General features: G+C 36.7%; 1 protein-coding gene across 2 annotated transcripts in view; it reads left to right on the forward strand.

The window, feature by feature from the left end:
- Nucleotides 1-21,086, forward strand: part of vps35l (VPS35 endosomal protein sorting factor like) — a 43,700-nt gene extending 22,614 nt beyond the window's left edge. Inside the window, exons 15-30 of one of the 2 annotated variants that reach the window (XM_059325010.1) lie at nucleotides 492-603; nucleotides 715-831; nucleotides 3,868-3,921; nucleotides 4,789-4,869; nucleotides 5,990-6,052; nucleotides 6,143-6,228; nucleotides 7,309-7,389; nucleotides 8,633-8,696; nucleotides 9,036-9,134; nucleotides 10,018-10,095; nucleotides 11,233-11,347; nucleotides 14,293-14,432; nucleotides 15,078-15,243; nucleotides 15,935-16,053; nucleotides 16,673-16,825; nucleotides 20,544-21,086. In XM_059325010.1, coding sequence (XP_059180993.1) covers nucleotides 492-603; nucleotides 715-831; nucleotides 3,868-3,921; nucleotides 4,789-4,869; nucleotides 5,990-6,052; nucleotides 6,143-6,228; nucleotides 7,309-7,389; nucleotides 8,633-8,696; nucleotides 9,036-9,134; nucleotides 10,018-10,095; nucleotides 11,233-11,347; nucleotides 14,293-14,432; nucleotides 15,078-15,243; nucleotides 15,935-16,053; nucleotides 16,673-16,825; nucleotides 20,544-20,642 — 1,627 coding nt within the window. In that variant the 3' untranslated portion in view covers nucleotides 20,643-21,086. The remainder of the gene's footprint in view (nucleotides 1-491; nucleotides 604-714; nucleotides 832-3,867; nucleotides 3,922-4,788; nucleotides 4,870-5,989; nucleotides 6,053-6,142; nucleotides 6,229-7,308; nucleotides 7,390-8,632; nucleotides 8,697-9,035; nucleotides 9,135-10,017; nucleotides 10,096-11,232; nucleotides 11,348-14,292; nucleotides 14,433-15,077; nucleotides 15,244-15,934; nucleotides 16,054-16,672; nucleotides 16,826-20,543) is intronic. The other variant, XM_059325011.1, reaches the window with a different exon arrangement.
- The last annotated feature ends 1,176 nt before the right edge of the window (nucleotides 21,087-22,262 follow it).

A 22,262-nucleotide genomic window follows, 5' to 3' on the forward strand; every position in this document is an offset into this window, starting at 1 on the left:
ATCTTTCCGTCCTGCAACAGAGAGAGAGGAGCCGTCACTGCTGTTTTTTATGGTGATTTTACATCTTTGTTTTTTGTAATTTTACATATTTTTTGGGATAATTTCACATATTTTTGGGGTAATTTTACATATTTTTGGGGGTATTTTTTTTTTATTGTAGCTTTTACATCTTTTTTTTGGGTAATTTTACATATTTTTGGGGGGGTATTATTTTTTAATTGTAACTTTTACATATTTTTGGGGGGGAATTTCACATATTTTTGGGGTAATTTTACATATTTTTGGGGGTATTTTTTTTTTCTTTTCAATCGTAACTTTTATACCTTTTTTGGGGTCATTTTACATTTTTTGGGGGGTAATTTTAAATATTTTTTGGGGTCATTTAATTTTTCTTTTTCACTAAAAGTGCAGGAGTTAATACACCACAACAAGGAGAAACAGTTTTTTAGAGTGTTTCAATGGTTCCTGGTTGTTTGTTGTATTTCCCATAGTGCTTTGCTGCTGAATTCAGTGATGAGGGCGTTCAGGTCGGAGTTCGTAGCAGCCAGAGCGACGGACTTCATCAGCATGATCAAAGACTGCGACGAGGCCGGATTCCCCAAGGTCAGAAAACACGAAACACGAGAAGGAATATTCAAAAAGGTTTCTTCTTTCTGTTGAGTTGTGGTTAAAGAATCCTTTTTATCTGACTGAAGCTCTGAATCTTCCCTCCAGCATCTGTTGTTCGGCTCTCTGGGTCGGAGTCTGGCCTGTGCCGATCCTCCAGAACCAGAGAGACTCACCATCCTCAACGAAGCCTGGAAGGTGGTCACCAAAGTCCGCAGTCCTCAGGTACCATAACTGTATTTTTGGTCATTTTGTGTCTGTCTTAGTCATTTTTACATCTATTTGTGTCTTTTTTGATAATTTTAACATCTATTTTTGGTCATTTTGTGTCTTTTTTGATCACTTTTACATATTTGTGGTCATTTTCTGTCTTTTTTAGTCATTTTTACATCTATTTTTGGTCATTTTGTGTCTTTTTTACTCATTTTTACATTTATTTTTGGTCATTTTGTGTCTTTTTAATCATTTTACATCTATTTTTGATCATTTTGTGTTTTTTTTTAAATCATTTTTACATATATTTTTGATCATTTTGTGTCTTTTGATCATGTCATTTTGTGTCTTTTTTAGCCTTTTTTAAATCTATTTTTGGTCATTTGTGTCTTTTTGATAATTTTTACATCTAATTTTAGTCATTTTGTGTTATTTTTGATCACTTTGATATCTATTTTTGGTCATTGTGTGTCTTTTTTAGTCATTTTTACATCCATTTTGTGTCTTTCTTAGTAATTTGTACATCCATTTTTGGTAATTTTGTTTCTTTTTGATCATTTTTACATCTATTTTTGATCATTTTGTGTCTTTTTTAGTCATTTTTAAATCTATTTTTGGTCATTTTGTGTCTTTTTAATCATTTTTACATCTAATTTTGGTCATTTTGTGTTATTTTTGATCACTTTTATATCTATTTTTGGTCATTTTGTGTCTTTTTTAGCCATTTTTAAATCTATTTTTGGTCATTTTGTGTCTTTTGATCATGTTTACATCTATTTTTGGTCATTGTGTGTCTTTTTAGTCATTTTTACATCCATTTTGGGAGATTTTGTGTCTTTTTTAGTAATTTGTACATCCATTTTTGGTCATTTTGTTTCTTGATCATTTTCACATCTATTTTTGGTTATTTTGTGTATCTTTCAGTCATTTTAACATCTATTTTTGGTCATTTTGTGTATTTTTTTAATCATTTTTACATCTATTTTTGGTCATTTTGTGTCTTTTGATCATGTTTACATCTATTTTTGGTCATTTTGTGTCTTTTTTAGTCATTTTTACATCCATTTTTGGAGATTTTGAGTCTTTTTTAGCCCTTTTTAAATCTATTTTTGGTCATTTTGTGTCTTTTGATCATGTTTACATCTATTTTTGGTCATTTCGTGTCTTTTAAGTCATTTTTACATCCATTTTGGGAGATTTTGTGTCTTTTTTAGTAATTTGTACATCCATTTTTGGTCATTTTGTTTCTTTTTGATCATTTTTACATCTATTTTTGGTTATTTTGTGTATCTTTCAGTCATTTTAACATCTATTTTTGGTCATTTTGTGTCTTTTGATCATGTTTACATCTATTTTTGGTTATTTTGTGTCTTTTTTAGTCATTTTTACATCCAGTTTTGGAGTTTTTGTGTCTTTTTTAGCCATTTTTAAATCTATTTTTGATCATTTTGTGTCTTTTGATCATGTTTACATCTATTTTTGGTCATTTTGTGTCTTTTTTAGTCATTTTTACATCAATTTTTGGAGATTTTGTGTCTTTTTTAGCCCTTTTTACATCCAGTTTTGGAGTTTTTGTGTCTTTTTTAGCCATTTTTAAATCTATTTTTGATCATTTTGTGTCTTTTGATCATGTTTACATCTATTTTTGGTCATTTTGTGTCTTTGAAGTCATTTTTACATCCATTTTGGGAGATTTTGTGTCTTTTTTAGTAATTTGTACATCCATTTTTGGTCATTTTGTTTCTTTTTGATCATTTTTACATCTATTTTTGGTTATTTTGTGTCTTTTGATCATGTTTACATCTATTTTTGGTCATTTTGTGTCTTTTTTAGTCATTTTTACATCCATTTTTGGAGATTTTGTGTCTTTTTTAGCCATTTTTAAATCTATTTTTGGTCATTTTGTGTCTTTTGATCATGTTTACATCTATTTTTGGTCATTTTGTGTCTTTTTAGTCATTTTTACATCCATTTTGGGAGATTTTGTGTCTTTTTTAGTAATTTGTACATCCATTTTTGGTCATTTTGTTTCTTTTTGATAATTTTTACATCTATTTTTGGTTATTTTGTGTATCTTTCAGTCATTTTAACATCTATTTTTGGTCATTTTGTGTCTTTTGATCATGTTTACATCTATTTTTGGTCATTTTGTGTCTTTTTTAGTCATTTTTAAATATATTTTTGGTCATTTTGTGTCTTTTTAATCATTTTTACATCTATTTTTGGTCATTTTGTGTCTTTTTAATCATTTTTACATCTATTTTTGGTCATTTTGTGTCTTTTTAATCATTTTTAAATCTATTTTTGGTCATTTGTGTCTTTTTGATAATTTTTACATCTAATTTTGGTCATTTTGTGTTATTTTTGATAATTTTTACATATATTTTTGATCATTTTGTGTCTTTTTTAGTCATTTTAACAGCTATTTTTGGTCATTTTGTGTCTTTTTAGTAATTTTTACATCCATTTTTGGAGATTTTGTTTCTTTTTGATAATTTTAACATCTATTTTTGGTTATTTTGTGTACCGTATCTTTCAGTCATTGTAACATCTATTTTTGGTCATTTTGTGTATTTTTTGATCATTTTTGTATCTATTTTTGGTCATTTTGTGTCTTTTTTAGTCATTTTTACATCTATTTTTGGTCATTTTGTGTCTATTTCGATAATTTTGTCTCATTTTTTGGTCATTTTTACATCTACAGTCATGGAAACATTCTTGATAATACCCAATATCATTATGAATAAAACCTTGTTGTGTTACGTCACTGAGACAAACCCAAGACTATAAAAGACTGATATGAACCAGATTAAACTGAACCATGGAGATGATCCAGTAAAACTAGATTTACTAAAGACTTTCAGCTTTCAGTCTGGGACTGGAGACATCTTTTAGTGTGAACCAGCATTAGAGGAGCGTTTTCAGACCACTTCAGAGTTTTTCTTCGCTCTAAGAACTATAAAAAACACATTTAATGTTTCCACACCGCCATGACGCTCACACAAATGTTTCTATATGATAATAAATGTGATTTATTTGGGTTTTTAGGATTACGTGAACTGTGCTGAGATCTGGGTGGAGTTTACCTGCCGACACTTCACCGTGAGTAAAACCACAAAAAAGTTATTTACCAGAAATTTACTGGATTATTTTTTTTTTTACAGTGTTTCACTTGTTTTTACTTTTATTACATACATTAACCATAAATTGGATGTTGGAATATTTAAATGAATCGAATAAGGCATTATAGCTAAATTATTATTGAGTAATTAATGGTGTTGAATGTTAAATTACAGTGAATTTTATGTAAAAAAAAAAAAAAAAAAAACTATCATCATATTGCTGAATATGAAATGAATGCAACTTTCTGTTTTCTTACAGTAAAACTTTAAATTTAATGTAAAAAATTTAAAAGAAATTGAAAAAAAAAATGTAAGCAAAAGTTATATGACTTATTGTCATATTAAAGTAAAAAAAACAACTTAAATTATTCTACAGATATATATAAATATATATATATGTAAATACAGATATATTATTTATATTATTTATATTTTTAAATAAATAACCTTTTATCCTTGGTGCAAAAAATATAATGAATGAATATTTTTTTCACTTTCAATGCACCAAATCTTTTGACCAACTTCAGTCCTGATCATAACTATAACAATTACATGCATTTCTTAAATAATTTTAACCCTTTAATGCCCTTTTAGAAATGTTAATACACGTGTTTTGAATGATAAAAACACAAAATATTAAATATTTTCCATATACTAAGTGCAAACTGGATTTTTTTTGGGGGGGATTATTACATTATTAGACCCTTGGATACATCAAATAACTGAAGGTTGCTTTCTGTTATTTGGTGGTAAAGTTTTGCTGCCTTTTTACTTTTATTTTACCAATGTGTGTATGTAAAGTTTCTCTCCCCTTTTTTCTAATCGTTACCTTTACTTTGTTGCTCAGAAACGTGAGGTCAACACCGTCCTGGCTGACATCATCAAACACATGACGCCTGACCGGGCGTTTGAAGACGCTTATCCTCAGGTCAGCAGCTCATTGGCTGAGAGGACAGTTCACTAGGGCTGCACCATTATATGATAATCACCATTATTCATCATGTTAGGGAAAACATCTGTATTTTTATTGCACTACTTTTAAACAAACAACAGGAACAGTTTTTAGTGTCAGTGCTTGTTGTAAACAAACAGAGATCGCTAAGCTAACACCTCCTGCAGCAGCAGCACATACACACTGTACTGCTACAGAGCTAACTGTTAGCCTGTTAGCACATACACACTGTACTGCTACAGAGCTAACTGTTAGCCTGTTAGCACATACACACTGTACTGCTACAGAGCTAACTGTTAGCCTGTTAGCACACACACACTGTACTGCTACAGAGCTAACTGTTAGCCTGTTAGCACATACACACTGTACTGTTACAGAGCTAACTGTTAGCCTGTAAGCACATACACACTGTACTGCTACAGAGCTAACTGTTAGCAATTTACAGACTGGACGGTAAGGGGTTAACATCCCCTCTGGCTCTGCAGCTGGGAGAGACTGCTGCAGGAGGACTGTGCCGCTTCGACTCGTTCTTACTCTTTTAACGACACGCGGGGGCCAGAGGCTCTTCTTAACGAGCCGCCGGCCCCGTGATCTGTTTCATTCTGAAGAGTCAGCTTTTTCAAAACCAACATGGCTCAGTTAAAAATTTTGTTTCAAAACAAAACTTCTCATCTCTTCTCCGACATGATTTTGACATCAGATGATTTGCTCCCCGCGGCTCGTTAAGAAGAGTAAGAACGAGTCTCCAAAAGTCTCCAATAACACCAGAAAAAGTCTCTGGATTTGTCTCCAGTCGCTTTTTTGAAAAATAGTCGCTAAGGGGGTTTGAAAAGTTGCTAAATATAGCAACAAAGTTGCTAAGTTGGCAACACTGCTTCACCGGGATTTTAAAATGGAAATATCGCCGGCGATCAGGTTAATTTAATCGTGGCAGCCGAAATCGTGATTACGATTAAAATTTGATTAATTGTGCAGCCCTAAAATTCAGTATATATTATATTATATTATATTATATTATATTATATTGTATTGTATTATATTATATATTTAGTATTTATGTATTCTGTGTGACTGTTTTAACTGTTTCTCCATGCAGCTGCAGTCAGTGATCAGGAAGATCCTCACCTACTTCCATGACTTCTCCGTCCTCTTCTCCATGGTGAGCAGACGCCGTTTACAACACAGGAACACATGAAAATCAGCTTTATTGTTCCACAGTTCCACATTGTCCCGTCATGTTCTGTTCCAGGAGCGGTTCCTGCCGTTCCTCGACATGTTCCAGAAGGACAGCGTGAGGGTGGAGGTCTGCAGGTCCATCATGGAGGTCTTCATAAAGTAAGCAAGGCTCTCCTCACAGTCTGGACATTTATTTCATTTGTGACATTAAAGGGACACCTGTTTATGGACATTTAAATCAATATTAGATAAATAAAGTAAACATTTAAAAAATGAAAAAACACTTTTGAGATAAACATTTTTTTTAAAGCATTTAACCCTCTATGGTACATTATGATGCCACTTACGAAAAAATGTGTTTTTTGTCTTAAAACAGACTGAATAAACATAATCTGAAGAAATTTTATTATCTTTTTTTTGTGTGAAGTTTTGGGGTTTTGCCTGTTGCCATGTGTGGAAATTATAATCAAATAAGACATAAAGTTGACTATAATAGTAGATTATGGCCTACAGGGTATTAATAGTAATAACCTGAAGTTTACTTTACTGCAACCAACATCAAATATATCTTTGTTAAATTGTAAAGATCAAAACTAAACTATGATGAATGTTATGATTTTGAATATTATATAAATATATAAACAAACACTACCATTATCTCATGCTGCTGGTTCCATCATGGTTCATTGTTGCCTCAAAGCAACAGTTGCATTTTAACAAGTTTCTATTATTTCATTAGAAAATAAATTGCATGAAACTATCAAAAATGAAGGTGATTTTTTTCCCTCATTTTGACTTTTTTGTGACTTTTTTTCTCATTTTGACTTTTTTTTCGTGACTTTTTTTGTCATTTTGACTTTTTTTTCATGACTTCGACTTTTTTTCTCATTTTTTTCTCAAACCGGCTTTAGCTTCCTGCTGTGAGGCGAGAGTGTGTGTTGCCCTTACATTAGGAAATCAAAGTCCCTTGAAATTAATAAATGTAAAAAAAGAAAAATGTCAAAAAATGAAAAATGTAATTTTATTTGAATTGGATTAACTCATTTATAAATTCATATTTACACGTATGTATGTTTTTATTGTCTCGTGTTTTTATTCCAGGATTTATTTCATATGTATATTTATTCTTTTGTGTTTATTGAATTAATATTGACCTAAATATCATTCCATAACTTCTCACAGATGTGTTAGTAAGGGTTTAAACCTTTCTAGACGCTGATGGATGTGTTTCTCCTGCAGACACCAGGTGGAGCCCACCAGAGACCCCGTCATCCTCAACGCCATGCTGCACATCTGCAAGACCATGCACGACTCCGTCAAGTAGGTTTGGTTTGGTTTTTATGTGCTTGTGTGTGTTTCAGGTCATAATTCCTGCCTTTTAGGGATTTAGGGATTTTTTTAAATCATATATTCTCTCCACGGGGCTTAATCCTAGATTTTATTCTTCTGTTTCGTATTGTGTTTTTTTGGTCGACTACTCCTCTCAGAATTTTGGTCTTACAAACACTAAAAAGGTATCAAATCTTCCGGCTCGATCATGACAAGTGTGCTGTGACTTTTCTAAGAGTTTCAACAAACGGTTTTCAAATTATTCAGCAAAAACACGACACAAAATCCCCCCAATGTTCCCCTATGGAGAGGCTAGAGTGATGACATCATCGCTAGAGTGCAGAAGGAGAGAACAAATTGTCAAAAACTAAATTTGTGAACTGCTCGAGGCCGCAGATACCACTCTACTGAAATAATTTAATTCACAGACGGACAGAAAGACACAAACAAACACACCAACAGCTGCTTTATTATCTTACACGACTTCCTCTTTTCATTCTCGTGACTTTTACTTTTTCCTCGTTATTTTGACGTTTTTTTCTCATTTGACTTTTTTTCTCATTTTGACTTTTTTTCGTGACTTTGTGACTTTTTTCTCATTTTGACGTTTTTTCTCATTTTGAGTTTTTTGTGACTTCGGCTTTATTTCTCATTTGATGGTTTTTCTCATTTTTACTTTTTTCTCATTTTTACTTTTTTTTCTTCACTTTGACGTTTTTTCTCATTTTTACATTTTTTTCGTCACTTTGACGTTTTTTCTCATTTTGACGTTTCTTTTGTGACTTTGTGACTTTTTTTCGTGAATTCCACTTTTTTTTCCTCATTTTGACTTTTTTTGTGACTTTGACGATTTTTCTCATTTGTACTTTTTTTCCCCCCATTTTTACTTTTTTTTCTCATTTGGACTTTTTTTCATGATTTAAACTTTTTTTCCTAATTTTTACTTTTTTCTTGACTTTGTGCCTTTTTTTCGTGACTTTGTGACTTTTTTTCGTGACTTCAACGTTTTTTGTCATTTTGACTTTCTCATTTTGACTTTTTTTTCTCATTATGACTTTTTTTGTGACTGTGACTTTTTTTGTGACTTGTAATTTTTTTCCGTCATCATTATTTAATTATAGTTTCTCATAATTTTAGTGTTTGTTTTCTTTTTAATAATAACGAACGTCAGTGATGTTGAAGACCAGTTCCACTCGTGTTAATGAGGAGAGATGATTTATCTCTTGTGTTTCAGCGCTCTCACTCTGGAGGACGAGAAAAGATCTCTGGCTCTGCTGATCATCGGATTCATCCGCATGGTGACAAAACTCTCTCAGAAACAAGATTTAATATCTTCTCATAGTCGACAAAACCAAAAGTTTACTGAGTAATCTGTCAGTACTTTCTGAAGACTGTTTGTTCTGACTGAAGACATAAATATTTAAAAACAGTTTTACAGAAGAAGATTGGTGAAAAGGTGAAAAGGAGAAATAAATAATGAGATAATGTTCATCGTGATGAATAGACATGACCCAGAAAAACTATTGATATTATATTTATAATCATTATTTGATACAATAACATGGCATTGAGGAATAAACTGTACAAGTTCATATGTTTATTTCAGGTGTTAAATGTTTATTTTCTTCCTCCGTCAGGTTTCTTTCGGTCGTGACTTTGAGCAGCAGCTGAGTTTCTGTGTGGAGGCCAGAGCGACTTTCTGTAACCTGGAGCCGGTCATGGTGCAGCTCATCCACGTCAGTACTAATAATAATAATAATAATAATAATAACTTTATTTATATAGCACCTTTTAAAAACATCAGTTCACAAAGTGTTTGGACAGAGAGAGTTAATCACAAGGAGAATGAAGCCATAAGGATAAAAACTATTCTAACATTAAAAGAAAAACATTAAGAGAGTGGGTTTGGTTTTGGAGATTTTTTCTCATTTTGACTTTTTCTTATTTTGACTTTTTTTCATGACTTTGATGTTTTTAAATTTTTACTTTTTTTGTGACTTTGATTTTTTCTCATTTTTACTTTTTTCCTCATTTTTACTTTTTTTCGTGACTTCAACTTTTTGCCTCATTTTTACTTTTTTCTCATTTTTAGTTTTTTTTCGTGACTTCGACTTTTTTTCTCATTTTGATGTTTTTTCTCATTTTTACTTTTTTGTGACTTCGACTTTTTTTCATTTTTACTTTTTTCTCATTTTTACTTTTTTTTCGTGACTTCGACTTTTTTTCTCATTTTGATGTTTTTTCTTATTTTTGTTTTTTCTTATTTTTACTTTTTCTTATTTTGACTTTTTCTCATTTTGATGTTTTTTCTCATTTTGATGTTTTTTCTTATTTTGACTTTTTTTCATTTTTACTTTTTCTTATTTTGACTTTTTTCTCATTTTGATGTTTTTTCTCATTTTGACTTTTTCTCATTTTGATGTTTTTTCTCATTTTGACTTTTTTTCGTGACTTAGATTTTTTCCCATTTTTAGCGTAAGTGGAAAAAACAGGACAGAACAACTTTTATTTTGTGATGCAGCTGATGAATGTGTGTTTCTATGTCTGATGTGTGTGTGTGTGGTACTCCTGCACACACACACATGTATCCTCCTCCTCTATGTTTACTTGTTGTTCCAGACGGTGAACCAGCTGGCGATGGAGACCAGCCGGGTGATGAGAGGGACTCACTCCCGTAAAACAGCCGCCTTCGTCAGGGTGAGTCGCCTCGCTGCTCAGCGTCTGAGCCTGCAGGCCACCGTACGCTCTGCAGGACCAGCCTTCAGGGTCCTACGCAGCGTTTTAATGAGGGAAATATGGAACAATTAGTTTAAAAGAAAATGCAACATTATCTTGGAGTTGCATTTATACATAGCATAAAAAAAGCAAATGTTGAAAACCGTCTGGAGTTTAAAGCTCCGCAGCTCTTTGACTTCTTCACGATGTAGAAACCTCCAGCAGCATGTTTCCTGCTGGCAGCTCAACTCTACAGTTTTGGCTTTTACAAGTTTACATGTCACATTTAATGCATCAACTCTTTTACAGCAAAGGTTAAAAAAAAAAACACCTCGACCAAATTTAGTAACATGATTTACAGTTTTTGCAAAAGATTTTTCTAATTTTGCTGTGTGCATTCAGCATTTTAATGCAATCTTTTATGTTTACTGTTTTTTTTCTTGTGTTTTTTGTCATTCATGTGTGGTTTTTTTGTGTGTTTTTTGTCATTTATGTGTGGGTTTTTTTGTGTGTTTTTTGTAATTATTTTTTATGTTTTTGGTGTGTTTATGTGCGTTTTGAGTGAGTTTTCATGTGTTTTTGTAATTTTGTGTGTGTTTTTTGGATTTTTTTGTGTGTTTTTTGTGTGGTTTTTTTATTATTTTTTTAAATTATTTTTATGTTTTTGTTGTGTTTATATGTGTTTTGAGTGAGTTTTTGTGTGTGTGGTTTTTTTTGTCTTTTTTTGTGTGTTTTTAGTGTGTTTTTGTTTTGTTTGTGTTGTTTGTATTTTTTTGTGTGTTTTTGGTGTGTTTTTGTGTTTTTTGTGTGTTTTTTTTGTGTTTTTGTTTTGTTTGTGTTCAAAATGTTGATCCAGTAAGTCAAAATGAAAACAATAATAATCAGCTCATAAAGGTGAGGTTGTGCTGAAAACAATAACACCAACACGTCATGGTGAAGATGTTTAAGTGGTTTATAAACAGACAGAATGAAAAGGAGTCAAAAACCAACAAAACAGCCCCAAACTCCTCAGGGTTAAACTGTATCAGGTCAGACAGTTTAGTGACTGACTGTCAGATCTCTAAGCTGCTGTTTGTTTGTGTGTTTGTTTATTTGTTTGTTTGTTTATATGTCCTGCAGGCGTGTGCTGCCTACAGCTTCATCACCATCCCGTCTCTCAGCAGCATCTTCAGCCGTCTCAGCCTCTACCTGCTGTCAGGACAGGTGGCTCTGGCCAACCAGTGTCTCTCTCAGGGTGAGACGCTTCAACACTCACACCTTCAAACTCACACCTTCAAACTCACACCTTCAAACTCACGCCTTTAAATTCACACCTTTAAACTCACACCTTCAACACTCACACCTTTAAACTCACACCTTTAAACTCACACCTTTAAACTCACACCTTCAACACTCACACCTTAAACTCACACCTTAAACTCACACCTTTAAACTCACACCTTCAACACTCACACCTTCAAACTCACACCTTTAAACTCACACCTTCAAACTCACACCTTTAAACTCACACCTTCAACACTCACACCTTTAAACTCACACCTTTAAACTCACACCTTCAAACTCACACCTTTAAACTCACACCTTTAAACTCACACCTTTAAATTCACACCTTTAAACTCACACCTTCAACACTCACACCTTTAAACTCTCACCTTTAAACTCACACCTTTAAACTCACACCTTCAACACTCACACCTTTAAACTCACACCTTTAAACTCACACCTTTAAACTCACACCTTCAACACTCACACCTTCAAACTCACACCTTTAAACTCACACCTTTAAACTCACACCTTTAAACTCACACCTTCAACACTCACACCTTCAAACTCACACCTTTAAACTCACACCTTCAAACTCACACCTTTAAACTCACACCTTCAAACTCACACCTTTAAACTCACACCTTCAAACTCACACCTTTAAATTCACACCTTTAAACTCACACCTTCAACACTCACACCTTTAAACTCACACCTTTAAACTCACACCTTCAACACTCACACCTTTAAACTCACACCTTCAAACTCACACCTTTAAACTCACACCTTTAAACTCACACCTTCAAACTCACACCTTCAAACTCACACCTTTAAACTCACACCTTCAACACTCACACCTTTAAACTCACACCTTCAACACTCACACCTTTAAACTCACACCTTCAAACTCACACCTTCAACACTCACACCTTCAACACTCACACCTTTAAACTCACACCTTCAACACTCACACCTTCAAACTCACACCTTCAAACTCACACCTTTAAACTCACACCTTTAAACTCACACCTTTAAACTCACACCTTCAAACTCACACCTTTAAACTCACACCTTCAAACTCACACCTTTAAACTCACATCTTTAAACTCACACCTTCAAACTCACACCTTCAAACTCACACCTTTAAACTCACACCTTCAAACTCACACCTTTAAACTCACACCTTCAAACTCACACCTTTAAACTCACACCTTCAACACTCACACCTTTAAACTCACACCTTCAACACTCACACCTTTAAACTCACACCTTTAAACTCACACCTTTAAACTCACCCTTAAACCCACACCTTCAACACTCACACCTTTAAACTCACACCTTTAAACTCACACTTTTAAACTCACACCTTTAAACTCACACCTTTAAACTCACACCTTCAAACTCACACCTTTAAACTCACACCTTTAAACTCACACCTTTAAACTCACACCTTCAAACTCACACCTTTAAACTCACACCTTCAAACTCACACCTTTAAACTCACACCTTCAAACTCACACCTTTAAACTCACACCTTTAAACTCACACCTTTAAACTCACACCTTCAAACTCACACCTTTAAACTCACATCTTTAAACTCACACCTTCAAACTCACACCTTTAAACTCACACCTTCAAACTCACACCTTCAAACTCACACCTTTAAACTCACACCTTTAAACTCACACCTTTAAACTCACACCTTCAAACTCAGGAAATACTCATGACAAGTTCAGGATGTTTGGAAATAAAAGCGAGATGATTCATTTTGCTGTGCAGCTCTTAACATTCTTCTTTTCAGTCAATCAATCAATCAATCAATCAATTTGTAGAGCACTTTTTATATAAGAGAAATCTAACACAAAGTGCTTCACATACAAAAGGAGAAAATAATAATGATAATAAAACATAGAAACAAGCAAACATAATAAAATAAATAAAAATAAAGTTAGGTAAGATAAAATATAAGAAAATAAAATAAAAAAACTAAAGTAAATAATAATAACAATAAGAATTAAAACAAACTAGATTAAAAAGATTAAAACAAAAGAAAATAATAATAACAATGAAAAGTTAAATAACTACATAATAAAGATTAAAACAAAATTAAATAATAAGAATAAAAAGAAAAAAAACGAGATAAAAAGATTAAAACAAAATTAAATAATAAGAATAAAAAGTAAAAAAAAATAGATTAAAAAGATTAAAACAAAAGTAAATAATAACAATAAAAACAAAAAAGTTTAAAACAATAAATAATTAAAGAGTAGAGTGTATATATATATGTATAAAAAAGAGAAGATCCTGTAACACTAAGATACATGAGCAGAAAAATATTTAAAACTGTTTCCAGTAAAAGCCAAATTAAAAAGAAAAGTCTCCAGTTTGCTGTTAAAGATGTGAAGCGTCTCTGAGGTCTTCAGGTCTTCAGGTCTTCCACCAACGTGGACCACAGAGAGAAAACGAAGACCTGAGGGTCCTCCAGGAGACCTGAGGGTCCTCCAGAAGACCTGAGGGTCCTCCAGGAGACCTGAGGGTCCTCCAGAAGACCTGAGGGTCCTCCAGAAGACCTGAGGGCCCTCCAGGAGACCTGAGGGTCCCCCAGAAGACCTGAGGGTCCTCCAGGAGACCTGAGGGTCCTCCAGAAGACCTGAGGCTCCTCCATTAGACCAGAGGGTCCTACAGAAGACCTGAGGGTCCTCCAGGGTCCACAGGATAGAATAAACCAGATAAACAGGCTGGAATAAGACCATGAAGACATTTATAAACCAGGAAAACAATCTTAAAATTGAATCTGAAGAGCACAGGCCGCCAACGCAGAGACTTTAGAACGTGTAATATCTATCTTTCTACTTTCCTTCCTTCCTCAGCTACCTCTTTCCTTTCTCTAATCTTCTTTTTGTCTTTTCTCACCAGCGGATGCGTTCCTGAAGGCGGCGGTCAGCCTGCTCCCGGAGGTTCCTCGCTCCATCAGCGTGGAGGGGAAGCTTCGCTCCTCTGAGAGTTTCCTGCTTGACTTCATCAACAACTTCCTGGCGACGCTGCTGGTCGTCCCGGTAAAACATCACAATACTTTATTCTTTAGTCCAAGAAAGGCCATTCAGTTCTACAGTCAGCCTGAAATACTTAGCCAAGAAGTTAGCTAAGTAGTTAGCTTAGCAAGCTACTTAGCTAAAAAGCCAAGAAGTTAGCTAAGTATTTAGCTTAGCAAGCTACTTAGCTAAAAAGCCAAGAAGTTAGCTAAGTATTTAGCTTAGCAAGCTACTTAGCTAATTACTTAGCCAAGAAGTTAGCTAAGTAGTTAGCTTAGCAAGCTACTTAGCTAATTAGTTAGCTAAGTAGTTAGCTCAGCAAGCTACTTAGCTAATTACTTAGCCAAGAAGTTAGCTAAGTAGTTAGCTTAGCAAGCTACTTAGCTAACTACTTAGAAAAAATGGATATGGGTCATTTTTGACCCATGTTGTGCATTAGAAGAGTAGTGAATGATGAAAATAATTTATTGCAAAGATATAGAATATAAAAACTCAGGTCAGTTTAGACCATGTTGTGCATCAAAGGGTTAAACAGAAGAATGAGGAAAACAACCAGGTACCAACTGAATCTGTTGTTCCACAGGTTCTACAGGTTCTAAAGTTCTACAGGTGTGTGATTGTGTGTTTGTGTGTTTGTGTGTTTGTGTGTTTGTGTGATTGTGTGTCCAGGACCACCCGGAGCACGGCGTCCTCTACCTGGTCCGTGGTCTCCTCAACATGGTGCAGGACTACACCTGGGAGGAAACCAGCGACGCCAAGGTCCGAGTCTACATCAGCGCTCTGCCGCTGCTGGCCGCCATGAGCCAGGAGAACTACATCTACTGCATCCCTAAAGGTACAAATACTGCATCCCTAAAGGTACAAATACTGCATCCCTAGAGGTACATCTACTGCATCCCTAAAGGCACAAATACTACATCCTTAAAGGTACAAATACTGCATCCCTAAAGGTACAAATACTGCATCCCTAGAGGTACATCTACTGCATCCCTAAAGGTACAAAAACTGCATCCCTAGAGGTACATCTACTGCATCCCTAAAGGTACAAATACTGCATCCCTAAAGGCACAAATACTGCATCCCTAGAGGTACATCTACTGCATCCCTAAAGGTACAAATACTGCATCCCTAGAGGTACATCTACTGCATCCCTAAAGGTACAAATACTGCATCCCTAGAGGTACATCTACTGCATCCCTAGAGGTACAAATACTGCATCCCTAGAGGTACAAATACTGCATCCCTAAAGGTACAAATACTCCATCCCTAAAGGTACAAATACTGCATCCCTAGAGGTACAAATACTGCATCCCTAAAGGTATAAATACTGCATCCCTAAAGGTACAAATACTGCATCCCTAAAGGTATAAATACTGCATCCCTAAAGGTATAAATACCTACCAGACGTTACAGCTTCAGCTACTGCCAGCTGGTTCTTCTGTTCATCTTTTTGTTGTAGTGGTTGTATTAATATTAATGTTTAATATGTTTAATATGATCATGTTTCTCCTCTGTCTTGGTCTTAGTGGACTCCAATGAGACTCTTTATGGCGGAGACCCCAAGTTCCTATCAGAGATCAATAAGCTGTGTGAGACTCTGATAGGTCAGATCCTGGACCACCTGAAGGCTCTGGGTCGGGACGAGGTGAGCAGGAAACCACTCGCTGGGACTTTAGGGTGTTCTATATCGTATAGTTCAACATTATAACGGCTATTTTATTATGAGTTAAAAATCTTGTGATAATCTTTTAGGGCCTATCACCCTATCAGCTCTACGTGACTTTTCTCTTCTAACGCCTTCTTCTTCTTCTTCTTCTTCGTCTTCTTCTTCTTCTAATGTCTTCTTCTTCGTCTTCTAATGTCTTCTTCGTCTTCTTCTTCTTCTAATGTCTTCTTCTTCTTCTTCTTCTTCTAATTTCTTCTTCTTCTTCTAATTTCTTCTTCTTCTTCTAATGTCTTCTTCGTCTTCTAATGTCTTCTTCTTCTTCTTCTTCTAATTTCTTCTTCTTCTTCTAATGTCTTCTTCTTCTTCTAATGTCTTCTTCTTCTTCTTCGTCTTCTTCTTCTAATGTCTTCTTCTTCTTCTAATGTCTTCTTCTTCTTCTTCTTCGTCTTCTTCTTCTAATGTCTTCTTCTTCTTCTAATGTCTTCTTCGTCTTCTTCTTCTTCTAATGTCTTCTTCGTCTTCTTCTTCTTCTAATGTGTTCTTCTTCTTCTTCTTCTTCTAATGTCTTCTTCTTCTTCTTCTTCTTCTTGTCCTCCAGCAGCAGAACACCCGGAGACAGGGTTCTCTGGCCTTCTCCCTGTTCGGGGTCCTGTTGGCTCACGGGGACCTGAGGAACAACAAGCTGAGTCAGCTGTCCGTCAACCTGTGGAACCTGAGCCACAAACACGGATCCTGTGAGACCCGAGTCTCCGTGAGTCACACCACACTCTCTACAGCAGCAGTTCTCAACCTTTTAGAGTCTCGACCCCCAATCTAACATCATGTTGTCTCACTGAACACAATCTCACAGTTCAGACCAGACAAACTCAGTTGATACGATGAATTTTGGACAAATAAAGAAGCAGACAACAACTAAAACATCTCTCTGTCTGTGCATTTATATACAGTCATGTGAAAAAATTAGGACACCCCATTAAATATTCAGTTCTTAATTAAGAAATGTTCACATACCGATGTCTAATCTTGTTTTTATTTATCTCTGGGAAAGAATGTGATTTAATTGCAGCTAAACAACAAAAAATAACCTTGATTTACTCATTAAACAAAAGATAACAACAAAAATGCATATTTTAACTGAGGAAAAAGTTAGGACACCCTACCCCCTAATAGCTAGTATTACCCCCTTTGGCTGAAATAACTTCAGTGAGACGCTTCTTGTAGCTTCTACCAGTCTCTGACATCGGTCTGAGGAAAGTTTGCCCCACTCTTCAACAAATTCTTTCAGCTGTGAGATGTTTGAGGGGTTTCTTGCATGTACAGCCCGTTTCATGTCACCCCACAGCATCTCAATGGGATTAAGATCTGGGCTTTGGCTCGGCCATTCCAGGACTCTCCATTTCTTTTTTCAGCCAGTCCCTGGTGGATTTACTGGTATGTTTTGGATCATTGTCATGTTGCAGGGTCCAGTTCCTCTTCAGCGTTAATTTTTTTTACAGATGGTCTCACATGTTCCTCAAGCACTCTCTGATACACGGTAGAATTCATGGTGGATTCTATGACGGTGAGCTGGCCAGGTCCTGCTGCAGCAAAGCATCCCCAAACCATGACACTTCCACCTCCATGCTTCACAGTTGGGATGAGGTTCTTTTCCTGGAATGCTGTATTTGGTTTACGCCAAACATGTCCTCTGTTCTGGTGTCCAAATAATTCAATTTTGGACTCATCTGTCCAAAGAATATTATTCCAGAAGTCCTGGTCTTTGTCTATGTTCTCGCTGGCAAACTTTATTCTGGCCTTTATGTTTTTCTTAGAGAGCAATGGTTTCCTCGTTGCACACCTCCGATGAAAGTTAAACTTGTGTAGTCTCTCTCTGATTGTAGAGGCATACACTTTCACATCAACAGTAGCAAGAGCCTGCTGTAGGTCCCATAATGACATTTTAGGGTCTTTGGTGACTAATTTCAGCATCTTGCGGTCTGCTCTCCAGGTGAACTTGCTTGGACGGCCAGACCTGGGCATGTTGGCAGTTGTTTTGAATGTCCCCCACTTATAGATTATTTTCCGGACAGTGGAATGGCTGATGTCAAATTCTTTTGAGATCATTTTAAATCGCTTACCAGACTCACTAGCTGCTACAATCTTCTTTCTGAAGGCCTCAGACAGCTCTTTTGATCTCACCATGGTCTTCACTCTCACTTCAACAGTCAGGAGCACACCAAACTAAATATCTGAGGTTTAAATAGGGCAAGCCTCCTTCAAAATGCTGAGTAACGATGTTCTAATCATGTGCATCTAATGTGATACACATGTGTGTGATTTTAGCCATTTTAAGTGGGAATAAATGTGGGGGTGTCCTAATTTATTCCTCACCAGAAATTTCATTTTTTTTAAATTATATTTTACAGAAGGTTTTAAAAAATAATTTATTCAGTTAAAATTGTTTAGTTGTATTACTTGAATCTCTCAGTATTGTTGAAATTGATATTAAATATCCATATGTCCAAATATGTGAAAAAAACCCACTTCTTTCATAGGGTGTCCTAATTTTTTCACATGACTGTATATGTTTTTATATTTTATTGTTACTTTTAATCTAAGTCCTTTGCTATCAGTTTAAAGGTCCATTCTGACCTCCTGAGTGTGTAACAGTCAGCTTCAAGCCAGAGACTCCTTGGAAAGGAACAACTTGATACTTTGGGATTTGTCAGAAAAGACACAACATTACCCAAAAAATAATCAAATTGACCAAAAATTACATAAAATTAAGCAGAAAAGGACTCAAAATGACCAAAAAAGGAAACAAAATGACCAAAAAGAAACAAATTGACCACGAAATGATCAAAAAAGACACAAAATGACGAAAAAAGACACAAAATGACAAAAAAAAAACACAAAATTACCAAAAAAAGACATTAAATGACCAAAAAGACTAAAACACATAAACACTTTATTACAGTGGAGACAGAGCTGACTTCCTAAATGATTTCGCGACCCCCAGAAATCATCTCGAGACCCAAATTGGGGTCGGGACCCGGAGGTTGAGAATAGCTGCTCTATAGGAGAATAGTCTCATAGTCGTCTTTAAATTTGGCATTTTGCTTTTTTTTTTGTCAGAAGTGACCATGTTTGGACGAGAGGAAGACAATAACTAACAAGCTAATGCTAATGTTAGCTTGTAAGCTCGATTAGCAAAATGCATCTATAATTTGTGTTAACTTGTCTCCTGTCTCCTGTCTCTTGTCTCCTGCCTCTTGTCTCCTCTCTCTTGTCTCCTGCCTCTTGTCTCCTCTCTCTTGTCTCCTGCCTCCTGTCTCCTCTCTCTTGTCTCCTGCCTCTTGTCTCCTCTCTCTTGTCTCCTGCCTCCTGTCTCTTGTCTCCTGCCTCTTGTCTCCTGTCTCTTGTCTCCTGCCTCTTGTCTCCTCTCTCTTGTCTCCTGCCTCCTGTCTCTTGTCTCCTGCCTCTTGTCTCTTGTCTCCTGTCTCCTCTCTCTTGTCTCCTGCCTCTTGTCTCCTGTCTCTTGTCTCCTGCCTCCTGTCTCTTGTCTCCTGCCTCTTGTCTCCTGCCTCCTCTCTCTTGTCTCCTGCCTCTTGTCTCCTCTCTCTTGTCTCCTGCCTCCTGTCTCTTGTCTCTTGTCTCCTGCCTCTTGTCTCCTGTCTCTTGTCTCCTGCCTCTTGTCTCCTCTCTCGTCTCTTGTCTCCTGCCTCCTGTCTCTTGTCTCCTGTCTCCTGCCTCTTGTCTCCTGTCTCCTGCCTCTTGTCTCCTCTCTCGTCTCTTGTCTCCTGCCTCTTGCCTCCTGTCTCTTGTCTCCTGTCTCCTGCCTCTTGTCTCCTCTCTCTTGTCTCCTGCCTCCTGTCCCTTGTCTCCTCTCTCGTCTCTTGTCTCCTGCCTCCTGTCCCTTGTCTCCTCTCTCGTCTCTTGTCTCCTGCCTCTTGTCTCCTGTCCCTGTCTCTTGTCTCCTGCCTCTTGTCTCCTCTCGTCTCTTGTCTCCTGCCTCTTGTCTCCTCTCGTCTCTTGTCTCCTGCCTCTTGCCTCCTGTCTCCTGCCTCCTGTCTTTTGTCTCCTGTCTCCTGCCTCTTACCTCCTGTCTCCTGCCTCCTGCCTCCTCTCTCTTGTCTCCTGCCTCTTGTCTCCTGCCTCTTGCCTCCTGTCTCCTGCCTCCTCTCTCTTGTCTCCTCTCTCTTGTCTCTTGCCTCTTGTCTCTTGTCTCCTGTCTCCTCTCTCCTGTCTCTTGTCTCCTCTCTCTTGTCTCTTGTCTCCTCTCTCTTGTCTCCTGCCTCCTGTCTCCTGCCTCCTGTCTCCTGTCTCCTGCCTCCTGTCTCTTGTCTCCTGCCTCTTGTCTCTTGTTTCTTGTCTCTTGTCTCCTGCCTCTTGTCTCCTGCCTCTTGTCTCCTGTCTCCTCTCTCTTGTCTCCTGTCTCCTGTCTCCTGCCTCCTGCCTCCTGCCTCCTGCCTCCTGTCTCCTGTCTCCAGGTCCGGACCCTGGAGTCCATCAGACTTCAGTCCCAGCAGCCGGACATGTCCCACCTGTCGGAGACGGTCCAGAGGCTGAGCCTGCAGTCACGCACCTGAACACAACACGAGCTTCTTTAAATGTGTAAATAAAAAATACCAACAAGCAGAAAGAAGAAGAAGAAAATAATCCCTAAATGTATTTCGTACAAGGAAACTTTGTAAATACTTAAATTTTCACGTCATGTGTTTGAAATTGGTTTGGAGCAGTATTAACTGTGTGTTATGTATTCCTCTATTTCTCTTTTCTTTCTTTATTTAAGACTAATAATCATTTCTACTATTCACTGGAATGTGAATCCATGACATCAGACTGGTTTTAGGACACGTAGAAAAAAATTAACAACTTTTTTTTAATTCGCCTTTTAAGGCAACTCATGACCAACACACTGATATATAATTTTCTCTTTTTTTTCATTATTATTATTGGTAAATTTTAGTCAAATATCAAAAATTAGGCCTCATATCAAGAGAAAATAAAGTAATAAAACCTGAATATATCGACCTTTTTTTGCAGTGTGCTCATCTTGCTTTGTGTGTTTAAATATTGATCATATTTGTTGAAAATAAAAAGTTGACAGGACACGATTTGTTTCAAGACATTCTCAAACTCTTCTCAGTTGTAGTTTATTTACTCAATTAGTGAATCATTGAAAAGGCAAAAACAGGAGCAGAAAACAAAGCAAACAGCTGATGACAGACAGACAGACAGACAGACAGGAGGACAGACAGACAGACAGACAGGAGGACAGACAGACAGACAGACAGGAGGACGGACAGACAGACAGACAGACAGACAGACAGGAGGACAGACAGACAGGAGGACAGACAGACAGACAGGAGGACAGACAGACAGGAGGACGGACAGACAGACAGACAGACAGGAGGACAGACAGACAGGAGGACAGACAGACAGACAGAGAGGAGGACAGACAGACAGACAGAGAGGAGGACAGACAGACAGGAGGACAGACAGACAGACAGACAAAGAGGAGGACAGACAGACAGGAGGACAGACAGGAGGACAGACAGACAGACAGGAGGACAGACAGACAGACAGACAGACAGACAGGAGGACAGACAAACAGGAGGACAGGTGGACAGACAGACAGACAGTCAGACAGACAGGAGGACAGACAGACAGACAGGAGGACAGACAGATAGACAGGAGGACAGACAGACAGGAGGACAGACAGACAGGAGGACAGACAGACAGGAGGACAGACAGGAGGACAGACAGACAGGAGGACAGACAGACAGGAGGACAGACAGACAGACAGGAGGACAGACAGACAGGAGGACAGACAGACAGACAGACAGGAGGACAGACAGACAGACAGACAGACAGGAGGACAGACAGGAGGACAGACAGGCCTTTTTACAGCCTGAGCATTCTAGCATTTCAACCAAACTGACTTCCAGGTTAGCAGAAACAGAGTCCTGACAGTTTGAGGGAGTGATGTGATGCAGCAGCTCTGGACTGTTGGAGGATTCATTCAGTATTTGTTTGAAGTTCAACGTTTCTATTTCCCAGTTAATCACATTCACTCTGAGCTGCTCCTGTAAATCATCCCAACATGGCCGATATTAACATGAAACATGATAGAAATCAATGAGTAACATGTCCACGATACCAGCTGTGGTGTGAGTTTTTATGTTCTATATCTCAACAATAAATTA

The sequence above is a fragment of the Centropristis striata genome, chromosome 21 (genome assembly GCF_030273125.1).
Source record: "Centropristis striata isolate RG_2023a ecotype Rhode Island chromosome 21, C.striata_1.0, whole genome shotgun sequence".
Classification (NCBI taxonomy): domain Eukaryota; kingdom Metazoa; phylum Chordata; class Actinopteri; order Perciformes; family Serranidae; genus Centropristis; species Centropristis striata.